Below are 13,369 nucleotides of genomic sequence, written 5' to 3' on the forward strand. Positions count from 1 at the left end.
GGTAAATTTGTAAGTATTTTATATGCCACTGAAATGAAACTACGTGATTTATTCCCCCCATTTATTTTATTTGTATTATCTCTGACCACTAGGTGGCGACAACGAGACACTTTTAGGATTAGCTAAACCCTTAGAGAAGAAGACAGCGTGCTTATGTGATACCAAGGGATGGTCTGTAGTTGTATGAGGTACTCTCCACTAAAATTACCGTATACGATTATTTCCCCCTGAACAGCATGTTATTTATTCCTTAATTTATTTAAACGCAGCCGCATTTGCATGTAGTTTCCATTCCTGTCCACCAGGTGGCGATGGCGTGCAGCTCTACCGGCTCCGTGAGCCTCACAGAAGAAGACCGTGCTTCCATGATTCCTGCTGCTGTTTATTATTTGTCATTCATGCTGTTTTTGGTGTAAAAAGCCGTGAACAGATGGCCTTCCCGCTGCCGGTGTGGCTGGCGGTCCAGGAGGCGCTGCTCGGACCGGACGAGGAGAACGTCGGGACTCCGAGCTGCTTCGACGACATCGACGACGAGACGTTGTTCCAGATGTTCCACCTCACCAGACCCTGCATCGCCTTCATCACGGACTCCGTCCGCATCCGCATGAGGAATGTGGCCGCGAAGAAGCCCGCGCTGTCCGTGGACGAGATGGTCATGGTGGCGCTGAACTATTACGCGCACGGAGTCGCCTCCGCCGCCATCCTGCAGAGGGTCGACCTGAGCCAGACGGACTACACGGCGGTCATCGGCACGGTGTCCGGGGTCATCGCGGGGATGTCCGACCAATTCATCTCGTTCCCGCTGATGCAGGACGCCAAATCCAACGTCGCCTTCAAGATAGAGAAGCTGTGCGGGATCCCCAACGTGCTGGGCGTCCTGGCTCCGGCCCACTTCAAGATCCGAGCCTCTCCGTACGAGAAGGACAGCTTCAGATCGTTCGTCAACACGCTGGGTCACACGTCGGTGGTGAGCCAGTTCATATGCGACTCCGACGGCAACATACTGAGCGTGGAGAAGTGCTGCGTGGGCAGCACGTTCGAGCAGGAGATGTGGGAGTCGTCGTTTAAAGGGAGGGAGATGGAGGAGGACCTGCACGGACCGTACTGGGTCATCGGTAAGACGTGTATACAGCATGAGACACAGAATGCAATGACGAAATTATGCTTAACATGTGCATGTGTAAAACTATCCCACTCACTCACGACCTGCTGCATCACCTGCCACTAATTTAACACGTGAGTAACAGGCGTCCGATGTTCAGAGGCTTTGTCCTCCCTGCAGCGGCCGCGGGTTCGAGTCCCGGCCTGGGCACCCTTCCTGCGTGTCACTCTCCCCATCTCTCTCTCTCTCTCTCTCATTCAGACTGTTTCCTGTCATCTCTGAAGTTGTCAATAAAAGCCATTTAACGACCAAAATAATAATAATAAAATGCATTAAACCAACCATTTTGCTGCTTCAAAAGGTCTGACTCCACACCACTTATTGGTGTGTTTCTGCTACAATCTCAGTGATGATATTTGGGACTGATGTTATGACTGATACTCAGATATCGATATATCAGCGCATATGCACACATTTTTTTGCAGTGCTCCCTCAAATCTGTATCAAACACCAAACTATCTAATGGGGGAAAGATATTTTACAGTTATACCAATAAACTTAACTGTCTAAAAAGATATCTTGCGTACTAAGCAGGTAGGAATTTGATAATTATGAATTACCCCGAGCATTTTTAGCTGCATTCTCAAATAAAAAGATATTGATATTTTGTCACTAATATGCATGATGATGCACACCCCTTTTTGTGTGTTTTTAGCATATTATTTTATCATCTTCCAAATAAAACACTCACAGGAATGGTGTTATCATGCTGGTTTCCTTGGATTAGAGGTGCAGATGAGTTTCTCAACATTGTGTAATAAATTGCTGGCAGACAAGTCTTTAGGATTAACATATCACTGGTCTTGTGTCTTTATCAAAGGTGGGAAAAGCTACAACCTGAGCATGCACATCTTGACTCCTGTGTCAGAACCAGCGAACGACAAGGAGACCCGCTTCAATGAGGCCCACGCAAAGATCCACAACGTCATGCGGATGACGCTCGGCTCCATGAAGAGGCGCTTCAAGTGTCTGATGCAGCTGGGTTTTGCGCAAGAAGGCTCCCTGGACAAGAAGTCCAACATTATCAAGTCGTGCAGCGTCCTACACAACATCGCCAAGAAGTTCTCCACCCCTCCCCCGCCCGTAGCTGGGAAAATCGAGCCCCTGCATCCAGGAAGGCAGCGTTCAGGGCCAGTAGAGATCAACTCTGAGGCTGTGAAAGCCAGACAGGAAATCATTGATAGTAAATTTAATAAATCTGTCGTCTCCAGCAGCAAGAACCCACCGAGTAAAGATGTCACAGAGGAGGACGGGTGAGCAGAGTTGGTGTGTTCTCTGCTGTAGGAAGCAAAAAGATCAAACACTGGAACTGGAACCCAAACCCAGTTTGAAATAAGACTGAATAAGACACAGTCAGAGGCAAGTTGCTGTTCTGTGACATGTAAATGTGATCTGTTTTTTTTAAATCTCACTTGCAGACTTTGTGAAACCACATTCAGGTATTTTTGTTAATAAAAAATATTTAATTTCTTGTACAAATAGAAGCAATCTGTCTTTTCCTCCTACATTTCTAAACTAGATCTGAAAACAGAGAGTGTGGATCCTTCCATAATAATAATAATAGTAGTATTATACTACATGTTTGACAAATGAGATGAACAAAAATTAAATGTAAACATTATCTTAAGTGTTTTATCCATATAAAGTTAATGTAACTAAACTAAATATAGCAGTTTTTTTAGTTTAGTTGCAGGGCTGAAAGTCTTGTTGAGCTCAGGGATTTGTGTGAAAGACTCGGAGCTCTGTGTCGTATATCGAGTCTGGGTTCTCATACAGGTTCTCCTCAGCCCTCTCAGCTGTCTGCAGACAGTTCATGACGCACTGGTGCAGGAAAATGTACAGGGACTGTAAAGAAATGAATCACAGTGGCTGGTCATTTAAAAAAGCAGATCTTTTAGTGAAGGAGTACTTATGTACACACTGTAATCTGGCTGCCACGGGGTTTAATGATAAACACATTAAACTACATAGTTTAGATGTCTAGCACTTGTGTTTGGACTCATTATAATTAAGTTTCACGAAGATTGTAAAGGTGCTTATAGACGTAAACAGCTCAGTGAAGCCTACATTAATGAGACTGAAAACATGATTGCAGTTCTAACACGGAAGTATTACACAGCAAACTTTATTTAAAGCTGTTGCTTGTATAATACCACAATTTGCGGTCAGGTAATTTAGGAAGTGGAAGCTCAGCCTGAAGCTACTTAGTAAGACCTGTTTTACCTCCGTCTGCACCATGTGAGGTCGATTCAGTCTCATCTTGTGCACGAAGGCGTTGATGCCCACTGCTCTTTCTTTCTCAAGCTGCTGAAGCAGCACATCCAGGGCAATGATAGTTCCTGTCCGCCCCACTCCAGCACTGACAGAGACACACACAGCAAGATGTAAGCAGTTAGTGTACAGGTGTGATGTTTATCATCATCAGGTGGTCCTGATGGTTGTTTCACACGATATAAATGCAGTAAGCTTTTTGGGGGTTTAACTACATTATTTCATTTCCCTAATGTGGTTTCCATATAAAAGTGTCTAAAGATGGCTCTGGACCTGAAACAAGACAAGCGCTCGTTCTGTACCTGCAGTGAACCACAGTTGGCGCTCCAGCTCCTTCTCTCTGGATGTGCTGTCTCACCAGTCCTCTGAACTGGATCAGGACTTCTGTGCCCTGTGGGACTCCATGGTCAGGCCAAGCAGTGAAATGGAAATGCTTCACTGTGCGCTCCTCTGAGGTCTTGCTCTGAGAGAAAGATTTACAAAAAGGAAATCAAATACTGAAGGGTGTGTTTTTAACCAATATAGTGGTCGGTAAATGCTACCAAAAATCCTCAACACATTTGGTACTTTTCTCTCACTTGTCATGCTTTGTGACTTGAAAATATATCAATACACCCAACCTATTCAGTTACACCATAAACATTTTAGAGGTGTTTCGTACATGTTTCACCCTAAATTCCCTCAAGGTCCAGTTTGGCTCCTGCTGCCCAGAATTGTTGGTGACTGTCAGCTCTCCGTAACGGCAAGGAACACTCTTGGCAGGCCAGTACCGTTCACACTTAATCTAGGAAAAGGAAACGAAACAAAAAATACAAAATTAAGTTCTTGAAGCGTGTAGCTGTGGCAGTAGAACATAAAGTGGCAGCGAACACCGACTGAACATCCCACAAAAAACCTGATAACTAGAGGCCACAGAAATGAATCATGGCAAAATCACTACGTTTTCAGTTTGCACAGTAAAAGGTTCTCAGATCTTCATGGGAACTCACCCATCCTCCCTCGGTGCAGTTGGTTACCATTACGATGCCTTTCACTTTTTGTTCCCAGATCATCCTCCAGAAATCATTCACTGTGGACCGCAGAGGACCCTGAGTGGCGATGTACTCTCTGTCGCTGTTGTAGCCCTGAGAAGTAATTGTCAAAGTTAATATGTAGACTTTTTGAGCTTTTATGTGTCCTGATTGTCCAGATGTCAAAACGGTGCATCTGCACATGTTCCAGCAGCCATTTGCTTGCAACTGTGCCACTTCATTCCAGAGAGGTGAAAGGTTCAAGCTTCTCAAATCTGTTCCTTCTAACTGAAAGACTTTTTTTACCACTTGAGTAAAGTTTCTTTTATACGCTCACTGTATCCTGGTGTACAACAATTAGAAAGAGTTCATTAAATGATTTTTCAGGCATCAAGTAATACCTACTGGTATGTAACTGGCATTTATGTAGTCAGAGGTTGCATTGGGATCTGATGTAGTTAGCTTGACCCGGCACCAGTCATCTAAGATAGGAAAACAGGACATGTTTTTTGTTGCAATGCACCACATCAGCCACTACTAGAAACAGAGTCAGTGGGTCGGGAACTGTTTCATGAGTGCGGTCTCCCCAAAGGCTTACATGGGAGGACATTGTCGAGCCGGTTCCTCGCTTTGTTCTCAGGCAGAAGAGCAATCTTTTGTGTCTGCCGCGTGCCGACAGGAAGGAGGCTCTGCATGACAGTTGTCAGATAACACGGCATGCAATTGAGACAAAGGTCAACAGGAAACAAAATGGAACAGCACTGCAACTACACACAGGCACATTTACAGTCTGTTGCAAGTAGAGGAAGATGCAAAAGAGCACAGAGATTTTTTTATCTATCTTTCTTATGCACCTCATACTCCTGGCTGAAACCCCGGTTGTCGTCCCCACTTAATTGGTAGAAGTGGTCCGGAAATTTTGCCACCGAAATAGTTCTTTAAAAAAAATTGTAAAAAATAAAAAGTATAATGTATATAATAATGCCATATAAGAAAACTGATTTACATAAATATTACAGAATAGGGACGGAAATTAATAACAGATACAACAATTATTCACATGTGGTTAACTGACTTTCTTTCTCGCCCAGATGCATTAACAGTGGTGTTAACATTATGAAGAGTATACTTACTTGCACTTTTTATTAGATTGTTTGGAGCCAACGGTGAATGGCTTTTTCCTTCTGTGGTAAATAATCAAAGCAGTTCATTGATGAGTCTGATGAGAACATTTCAGGGAGATAATGCAGATGTAGTCACTGAGGCAGCACCAACCTGATAATATCTGGTCTTTTTCTCAGCAATATGAAGACAATGAGACAGACCAGGACAACAAAAAGAAGCACAGCAAACACTGAACCTGCAATGACTCCTAGAGGAAGTAAAATCTGCTTTAATTGATATGTAACATAAAGTGGAAACACAACAGAGCAGTCCCTATTGCATCAGCCTCACATTATCTTCAATTGCCCTCTACCATGAGGATGTTATAATCTAATAAACGAAACACATTTTAAAGAATCAAAACCAAACAACAAGTAGGTGACATAAACAGCACAGCAGTGAGAAAAAAAGTGAGAATACGTTGTTTAAATTTTACATAAAGAAATCGAAAGTAACACACTCACCCCTTGGATCAGTAGCACATGAAAATACATATGGCTCAGAACGCTGCTCAGAACCCTTTCCAATCCCAGAGAGTGAAGATAAGGACACCTCATAATGTTTGGCAGGTAGGAATCCAGGTAATATGGTATAATGTTCACCATGGTTAACCTTTTTAGGAGATTTCCCCGTCACATTCACTTCCACTGCAGTCCACACACCCTCCGGTTCATCCCAGACAATACGGACAGAATAGCCAGCATCCCAATTCTCACAGTTAGCATGTAAGCGTGGAGGAACTGAATAAAACAGGTAGAAAGATTCCTTTACAGGACAATCAAACACAACAAAAAGGTTTGATGAAAACGACGTTGATGATCATCTTAAAATTTGCATTTCACTGCAAAAGCAATTTTTAACAGGGATTAGTCCAACATTTTGCCTGATGCCAAATAATGTATTGTGTTGACACATGCACTATACATTAGTCAATCCAAAGAAACTTGTTGAAATCTGTTATACTTATTGATTAATAACTATTAAAATACAGCTTGGCCAAAATGAGAATTTGCTATTTTTTCATATGTCGGCTTCATTAAATATTTGGGGGTTTTTGACTGTTGGTTGGAAGAAAATTGCACTGCTCTGGACTTTGGGTACTTGCTGATGTTTAACAGTTTTTTCACTTCTTTCTCAGTGAGTAATCTATTAATTGAAGGAATCACTAATACATATTCTATCTAAAAAACCAACATAGTTGCCACCTATATATCTACAAAGAACAATTTCAAACAGCCCAATCAACTCATGGTATGAAATAAGAGGTATTTTTAAAGCACAGACAAAATAATCATAATAAAAATACATGTATGTACAGTGTATCGTCCACTAATATTATGGTTCAAATGTTTTGAAATTAGGGTACTTCACATTCAATTTCATTGACTTCTACTTACTGATTGTCTGATTGTGTTCACACTGGTCCAAGTGTTTGGAGCTGTTTTCATACCAAAGATGCAACTCATAGGTTGCACCAGGGTAAAGGCCGGTAAATGACACATTTGGACCTCCAGGACTGACATGTTCTTGGGATTCGTATTTGGCTGTTGCGTTTGTGAACAGGCCTTCAACCGTTCCTTGGATTGATGAGGTAGTAACATGCCATCGTACACTGGCACAGTCTATGCCTGAAATAAATGAGAAAATATTGGAGAAAAAAAACATTCATTTGTTAGTTGTAAGTACACGATTCAATAAAAATTTGGAACAATATCTTATTTTTATACATATAGGAAAATATAGGGATATCAGTTCTGTATTACGTGTTACTGTGGAGTCTTCATAAGCAGTGCTGTTGAGTCCAAAGAAATGTGTGACAATGCCGAATGGATACGCTCTTCCAGGCTGGAGAGATGTGAATGTATGTGACACAACACCTGTGGCTCTATTTGGGGGAAGAAGCACACTCTCCCCGTTCATCTGGAAGAAGTAGCTCCAGTCTTTATCCACATCCACCTTCGATGACAGGGTTATACTGGTTGTAGAGCGCTCAGTGACACTGACTGAAGTCACCTGTGAGGGAACTGATGAAGAAAGAAAAAAAAGCCTTCACTCACAACCAGTTAAAGGATTTTCACTATAAATCACACAGACACACAAGCAATGTATCAATATGAATACATTTGGGAATGAGCCTTAAATATAAGCTTGGCAAGAGCTGGACCTGAAGATGACGTGTGACAAATAGCCTATGTATTATGATATATTTTAGAGACGGTCTAGTTAAGCCTTTAAAAGTTAGTTAGTAGATAGTAGATTTATCGAAATTATTCAGGCAGTACAAGTTCACGTCCAGGTCACCTTCTCCTGGCTGTTGTGTTTGCCACTGAAGTTTTTAGCATCTGTTTTCCACTTTACTGTAGTGTTATACTGGTCAGATTTCATTAACCTGTTGCCAACTTGTATGCATCATGGATAAGGAGAATGTAAATCAATGTAATGTATTGTAAACAACCCATCTTCTAAAGCCTGATGTTATTTTTACTTCCACTGTGATATTTTCTCAAAAATAGTAATAATCTCTGGCATGGATCTTGTTGTCAGCCTACATCATTGAAAAACATCTTACCAGTGGCTGCAGTGTGGTTTACTCCACTGCTGCTGGCATTTTCAAACACAGTGAAGAGAGTGAAATTGTATCTAGTCCCACTCGTGAGTCCAGTGATTGTATGTGTCACTTGTTCATGTCCCGCTGGTGCAGTGATATTTATCTCTCTTCGGTTGAATGAAAGTATGTAGTTGAGGATGCCATCTACTGTTGTCCACCGCAGAGTTATACTGGTCTCATTTTGTGTAACTGCTTTGAACTCTTCTTCTTTAAGAGGCGCTGGAATGTAAAGAGGCATTCATTCTTGTAAATATACAGTACACTGTTACAGTACACTGTATAATCTCTCTAGATCAGCTGTTGCAAGTTTTGTTGTGTTTTCGACTGACAAAGGGGAAGGTGGACTTAAATGATTGTTTTTTCATATCACAGGCAAAATGGCTTAGTCCATATGTATATTAAGTGATCACTTACCAGTGACGGCTTGAAATGGGTGTCCAGTGCTGTTCACTTCTTCAAACACAGTGAAAAGCGTGAAACTGTATTCGGTTCCAGCAGTGAGAGGAGAGACCTCATGTGTTACTGATGTCTCTGAATCAGGCGAGTTGATATTTTCCACCTTGGAAATGCTGTTGTCCTCATATTGTAGCAAATATGTTGGGATGTTGTTAACCTTGTTCCACATCAGAGTTAAACTGTTCTCACTTTGTCCTGACACTTCTACTTCCTTAACATTTTCAGGGGCTGAAAAACAAAGAGTTGACAGTTTCATTTGAAAACAAGAGCTTAGTGTCAGACTTTCAACACAATAATGGGGTTTGTGTATTCTTTTTAGCAAAGGAAGAATTTAGTTTAACTTAACAGCAACAGTCAAACATGATAAGCATGCAAGCCCAATCTATTAATACGACTATTTTAATTAGATATTTTAACAGATCTCTGTCTTGGATCGTGTCTCAGTACCATTTCAGCTGAAAAACATTTAATCAGTGACTGCAATGTGTATCTTACTCTGCTGCTTCTGACATTTTCAAACACAGTGAAGAGAATGGAATCAAATTTAGTCCCACTTGTGAGTCCTGGGATTCTATGTGTCCTTTGATTTCCTGCTGACGCATTGACACTTATCTCTCCTTTAACATATTCAAGTATAAAGTTGGAGAAGCCAACCACTTTATTCCACTGCATTGGTCTCATTGTGTGCAACTGTTTTGAACTCTTCTGCAATAAGAGGAGCTGGAGTGTAAAGAGTCATTACTCTTTGTAAATATACAGTACACTGTTACAGTACACCGTATAATCTCTCTACATCAGCTGTTGCAAGTTTTGTTTTGCTCTCGACTGACAAAGGGGAAGGTGAATGAAAATGATTGCTTTTTTCATATCACAGGCAAAATGGCTTAGTTCATATGTATATTAAGTGATCACTTACCAGTGACGGCTTGAAATGGGTGTCCAGTGCTGTTCACTTCTTCAAACACGGTGAAAAGCGTGAAACTGTATTTGGTTCCAGCAGTGAGAGGAGAGACCTCATGTGTTACTGATGCCCCTGAATCAGGCGAGTTGATCTTTTCCACCTTGGAAATGCCGTTGTCCTCGTATTGTAGCAAATATGTTGGGATGTTGTTAACCTTGTTCCACATCAGAGTTATACTGTTCTCACTTTGTCCTGACACTTCCACTTCCTTAACATTTTCAGGGGCTGAAAAACAAAGAGTTGACAGTTTTATTTGAAAAAAGAGCTTAGTATCAGACTTTCAACATTATAATGGGGTTTGTGTATTCTTTTTGGCAAAGGAAGAATTTAATTTAACAGCAACAGTCAAACATGATAAGCATGCAAGCCCAATCTATTAATACGACTATTTTAATTAGATATTTTAACAGATCTCTGTCTTGGATCGTGTCTCAGTACCATTTCAGCTGAAAAACATTTAATCAGTGACTGCAATGTGTATCTTACTCTGCTGCTTCTGACATTTTCAAACACAGTGAAGAGACTGGAATCAAATTTAGTCCCACTTGTGAGTCCTGGGATTCTATGTGTCCTTTGATTTCCTGCTGACACATTGACACTTATCTCTCCTTCAACGTATTCAAGTATATAGTTGGAGAAGCCAACAACTTTATTCCACTGCATTGGTCTCATTGTGTGCAACTGTTTTGAACTCTTCTGCAATAATGGGCAGCTGGAGTGTAAAGAGTCATTACTCTTTGTAAATATACAGTACACTGTTACAGTACACCGTATAATCTCTCTAGATCAGCTGTTGCAAGTTTTGTTGTGTTTTCGACTGACAAAGGGGAAGGTGAATCTAAATGATTGTTTTTTCATATCACAGGCAAAATGGCTTAGTCCATATGTATATTAAGTGATCACTTACCAGTGACGGCTTGAAATGGGTGTCCAGTGCTGTTCACTTCTTCAAACACAGTGAAAAGCGTGAAACTGTATTCGGTTCCAGCAGTGAGAGGAGAGACCTCATGTGTTACTGATGTCTCTGAATCAGGCGAGTTGATATTTTCCACCTTGGAAATGCCGTTGTCCTCATATTGTAGCAAATATGTTGGGATGTTGTTAACCTTGTCCCACATCAGAGTTATACTGTTCTCACTTTGTCCTGACACTTCTACTTCCTTAACATTTTCAGGGGCTGAAAAACAAAGAGTTGACAGTTTCATTTGAAAACAAGAGCTTAGTGTCAGACTTTCAACACAATAATGGGGTTTGTGTATTCTTTTTAGCAAAGGAAGAATCTAGTTTAACTTAACAGCAACAGTCAAACATGATAAGCATGCAAGCCCAATCTATTAATACGACTATTTTAATTAGATATTTTAACAGATCTCTGTCTTGGATCGTGTCTCAGTACCATTTCAGCTGAAAAACATTTAATCAGTGACTGCAATGTGTATCTTACTCTGCTGCTTCTGACATTTTCAAACACAGTGAAGAGACTGGAATCAAATTTAGTCCCACTTGTGAGTCCTGGGATTCTATGTGTCCTTTGATTTCCTGCTGACGCATTGACACTTATCTCTCCTTCAATGTTTTCATGTATATAGTTGGAGAAGCCAACCACTTTATTCCACTGCATTGGTCTCATTGTGTGCAACTGTTTTGAACTCTTCTGCAATAAGAGGAGCTGGAGTGTAAAGAGTCATTACTCTTTGTAAATATACAGTACACTGTTACAGTACACCGTATAATCTCTCTACATCAGCTGTTGCAAGTTTTGTTTTGCTCTCGACTGACAAAGGGGAAGGTGAATGAAAATGATTATTTTTTCATATCACAGGCAAAATGGCTTAGTTCATATGTATATTAAGTGATCACTTACCAGTGACGGCTTGAAATGGGTGTCCAGTGCTGTTCACTTCTTCAAACACAGTGAAAAGCGTGAAACTGTATTTGGTTCCAGCAGTGAGAGGAGAGACCTCATGTGTTACTGATGCCCCTGAATCAGACGCGTTGATATTTTCCACCTTGGAAATGCCGTTGTCCTTGTATTGTAGCAAATATGTTGGGATGTTGTTAACCTTGTTCCACATCAGAGTTATACTGTTCCCACTTTTTCCTGACACTTCCACTTTCTTAACATCTCCACGAGCTGAAAAAAACAAAGAGTTGACAGTTTCATTAGAAAAAAAAGAGCTTAGTGTGAGACTTTCCACACAATAATAAAATGATTATTTTTAGCATAGTAATAATGCAGTGACATGTATCCCTTCTTCATTGTACTTAATTATATATTTGGAGAAACCATCCACTTTATTCCACTACAGAGTTATGCTGCATGGAGAAAAAGATTTAATTGACACTGCCAGATAAAATGATGAGTTTTGTCTAGTTTTGAAAAATGAAACAGGAAGTCATATTAGTCACCTTAAATCTAAAAAATCAAGTTTTTTATCAGCTAGTTCCAGTTTTATTTTGTGAAAAGAACAGGACCCATTGTACAAGTTATAATAACATGTAAATACAGCAACGTGTCCATGTGATTTGTATATGCCAACAAAAATGCATGCGACAGCGGCTCATACTTACATGGTTCTGCTGTTGTGTAGGAGTATGTGACATCCTAGAAACAGAATAGAAATCATTTGCACAGAGAAAACAACCTTAAACCCAAACATATCCAGCATCACACTGCACAAAGCTGCCAGAAGTGTTTATCTGACTATGGAATCTACACAACTGAGGGGGCAATAATGCAATCTCTGAGTATCCCCAAAACAACGTCACTGTCACTGATCAGAGGTGTTCTTCTCCACAATTTAGTGAACAATTTCCCCTCAACAGTTTGAGGCAAATACATGATATTTGTTTTGCAGGAACCATCCGGAAACATCAGACATCCGAAAATGCAAATCATGGCCCAGAAACAGTTTTTTACATTTTGTATGTCCACCTCTCGACTACAACAAGAGTATCAAATTAAAAAAATGCTGTACAACTTTTGATTTGCTTCATATGAATGAATCAAGTCATGTTATCTATATTTGTGCACAAAAGTTACAAGAGACTATAAAGTTTCCTTTAGTTGAGGGTAACTTTCATCGGATTACCATCAAAGCTGAAGGTTACAAAAAAATGAATAAAATAAATGCGCTTACCAAGAGTAGACTCAGGACGACAAACAGCAACAAGTGACCCGAGGTGAAACTGAAAGAGAACAGCTTGGTCATTGCCATGGCTTATGAAGCTGCACACATACTACAGATTTGTTGTCCCCAAGATTGACTTCGAGGTGGTCAACATTCATTCCGGCAGCTGATGTGTTGACAAAGAGGTTGATACAGACTGATATCAACTTTTCTGTATGCCTTTGGTGTTGACTTTAAATTCTTAACCACGTCCTCACTTCCTTATTAACTTGTTAAATATTTACTTGTGGTATGAATATCAGTTTTCATGTTTGTTAGAGCCCTGTGAACCTTCATGATGTTCCACAGAGACCTTTGCCCCGCCTGTCACTTCCTTATTAACGGTCAAAGTGTGCATGTTTACATATTTATCGGTGGTAATTGCTTTATTTCTCCTGTGTGCTTATCGATACCGTGTTTGTGACAGCGTGTGAACCTTCATGATGTGGGTTTTTTGACCTATTTTAAAATCATCTGAGGTATTTCTACATGACTATCCCTGTGTAGCCTCTTCAGTTGAGCGGATTTCACAGAACAGTAGATTTGCTTTTGGTTTCTTTGCACTTT

At 40.6% G+C, this 13,369-nt stretch overlaps 2 protein-coding genes across 2 annotated transcripts; one reads left to right on the plus strand and one right to left on the minus strand.

The window, feature by feature from the left end:
- Nucleotides 1-64: 64 nt before the first annotated feature.
- On the plus strand, nt 65-2,643 carry LOC115570952 (putative nuclease HARBI1). Its single transcript, XM_030399801.1, has 3 exons — nt 65-188; nt 306-1,115; nt 1,983-2,643. Exons 2-3 carry the CDS (start codon nt 431-433, stop codon nt 2,417-2,419), a joined length of 1,122 nt encoding a protein of 373 aa, XP_030255661.1. The 5' UTR covers nt 65-188; nt 306-430; the 3' UTR covers nt 2,420-2,643.
- LOC115570948 (receptor-type tyrosine-protein phosphatase H-like) lies at nt 2,640-13,054 on the minus strand. The gene is made up of 20 exons (XM_030399794.1): nt 12,773-13,054; nt 12,204-12,237; nt 11,497-11,766; nt 10,540-10,809; nt 9,588-9,857; nt 8,630-8,899; nt 8,177-8,434; nt 7,371-7,631; nt 7,005-7,235; nt 6,072-6,347; nt 5,719-5,815; nt 5,577-5,627; nt 5,298-5,379; nt 5,042-5,132; nt 4,849-4,925; nt 4,423-4,557; nt 4,095-4,217; nt 3,736-3,896; nt 3,386-3,521; nt 2,640-3,007 (listed from the first exon to the last, which is right to left on the minus strand). The coding sequence occupies exons 1-20, from the start codon at nt 12,848-12,850 to the stop codon at nt 2,876-2,878; spliced, it is 3,303 nt and encodes a 1,100-aa protein (XP_030255654.1). The 5' UTR covers nt 12,851-13,054; the 3' UTR covers nt 2,640-2,875.
- Between the last annotated feature and the right edge of the window lie 315 nt (nt 13,055-13,369).

This window comes from Sparus aurata, chromosome 20 (assembly GCF_900880675.1).
Source record: "Sparus aurata chromosome 20, fSpaAur1.1, whole genome shotgun sequence".
NCBI classification, from domain to species: Eukaryota; Metazoa; Chordata; class Actinopteri; order Spariformes; family Sparidae; genus Sparus; species Sparus aurata.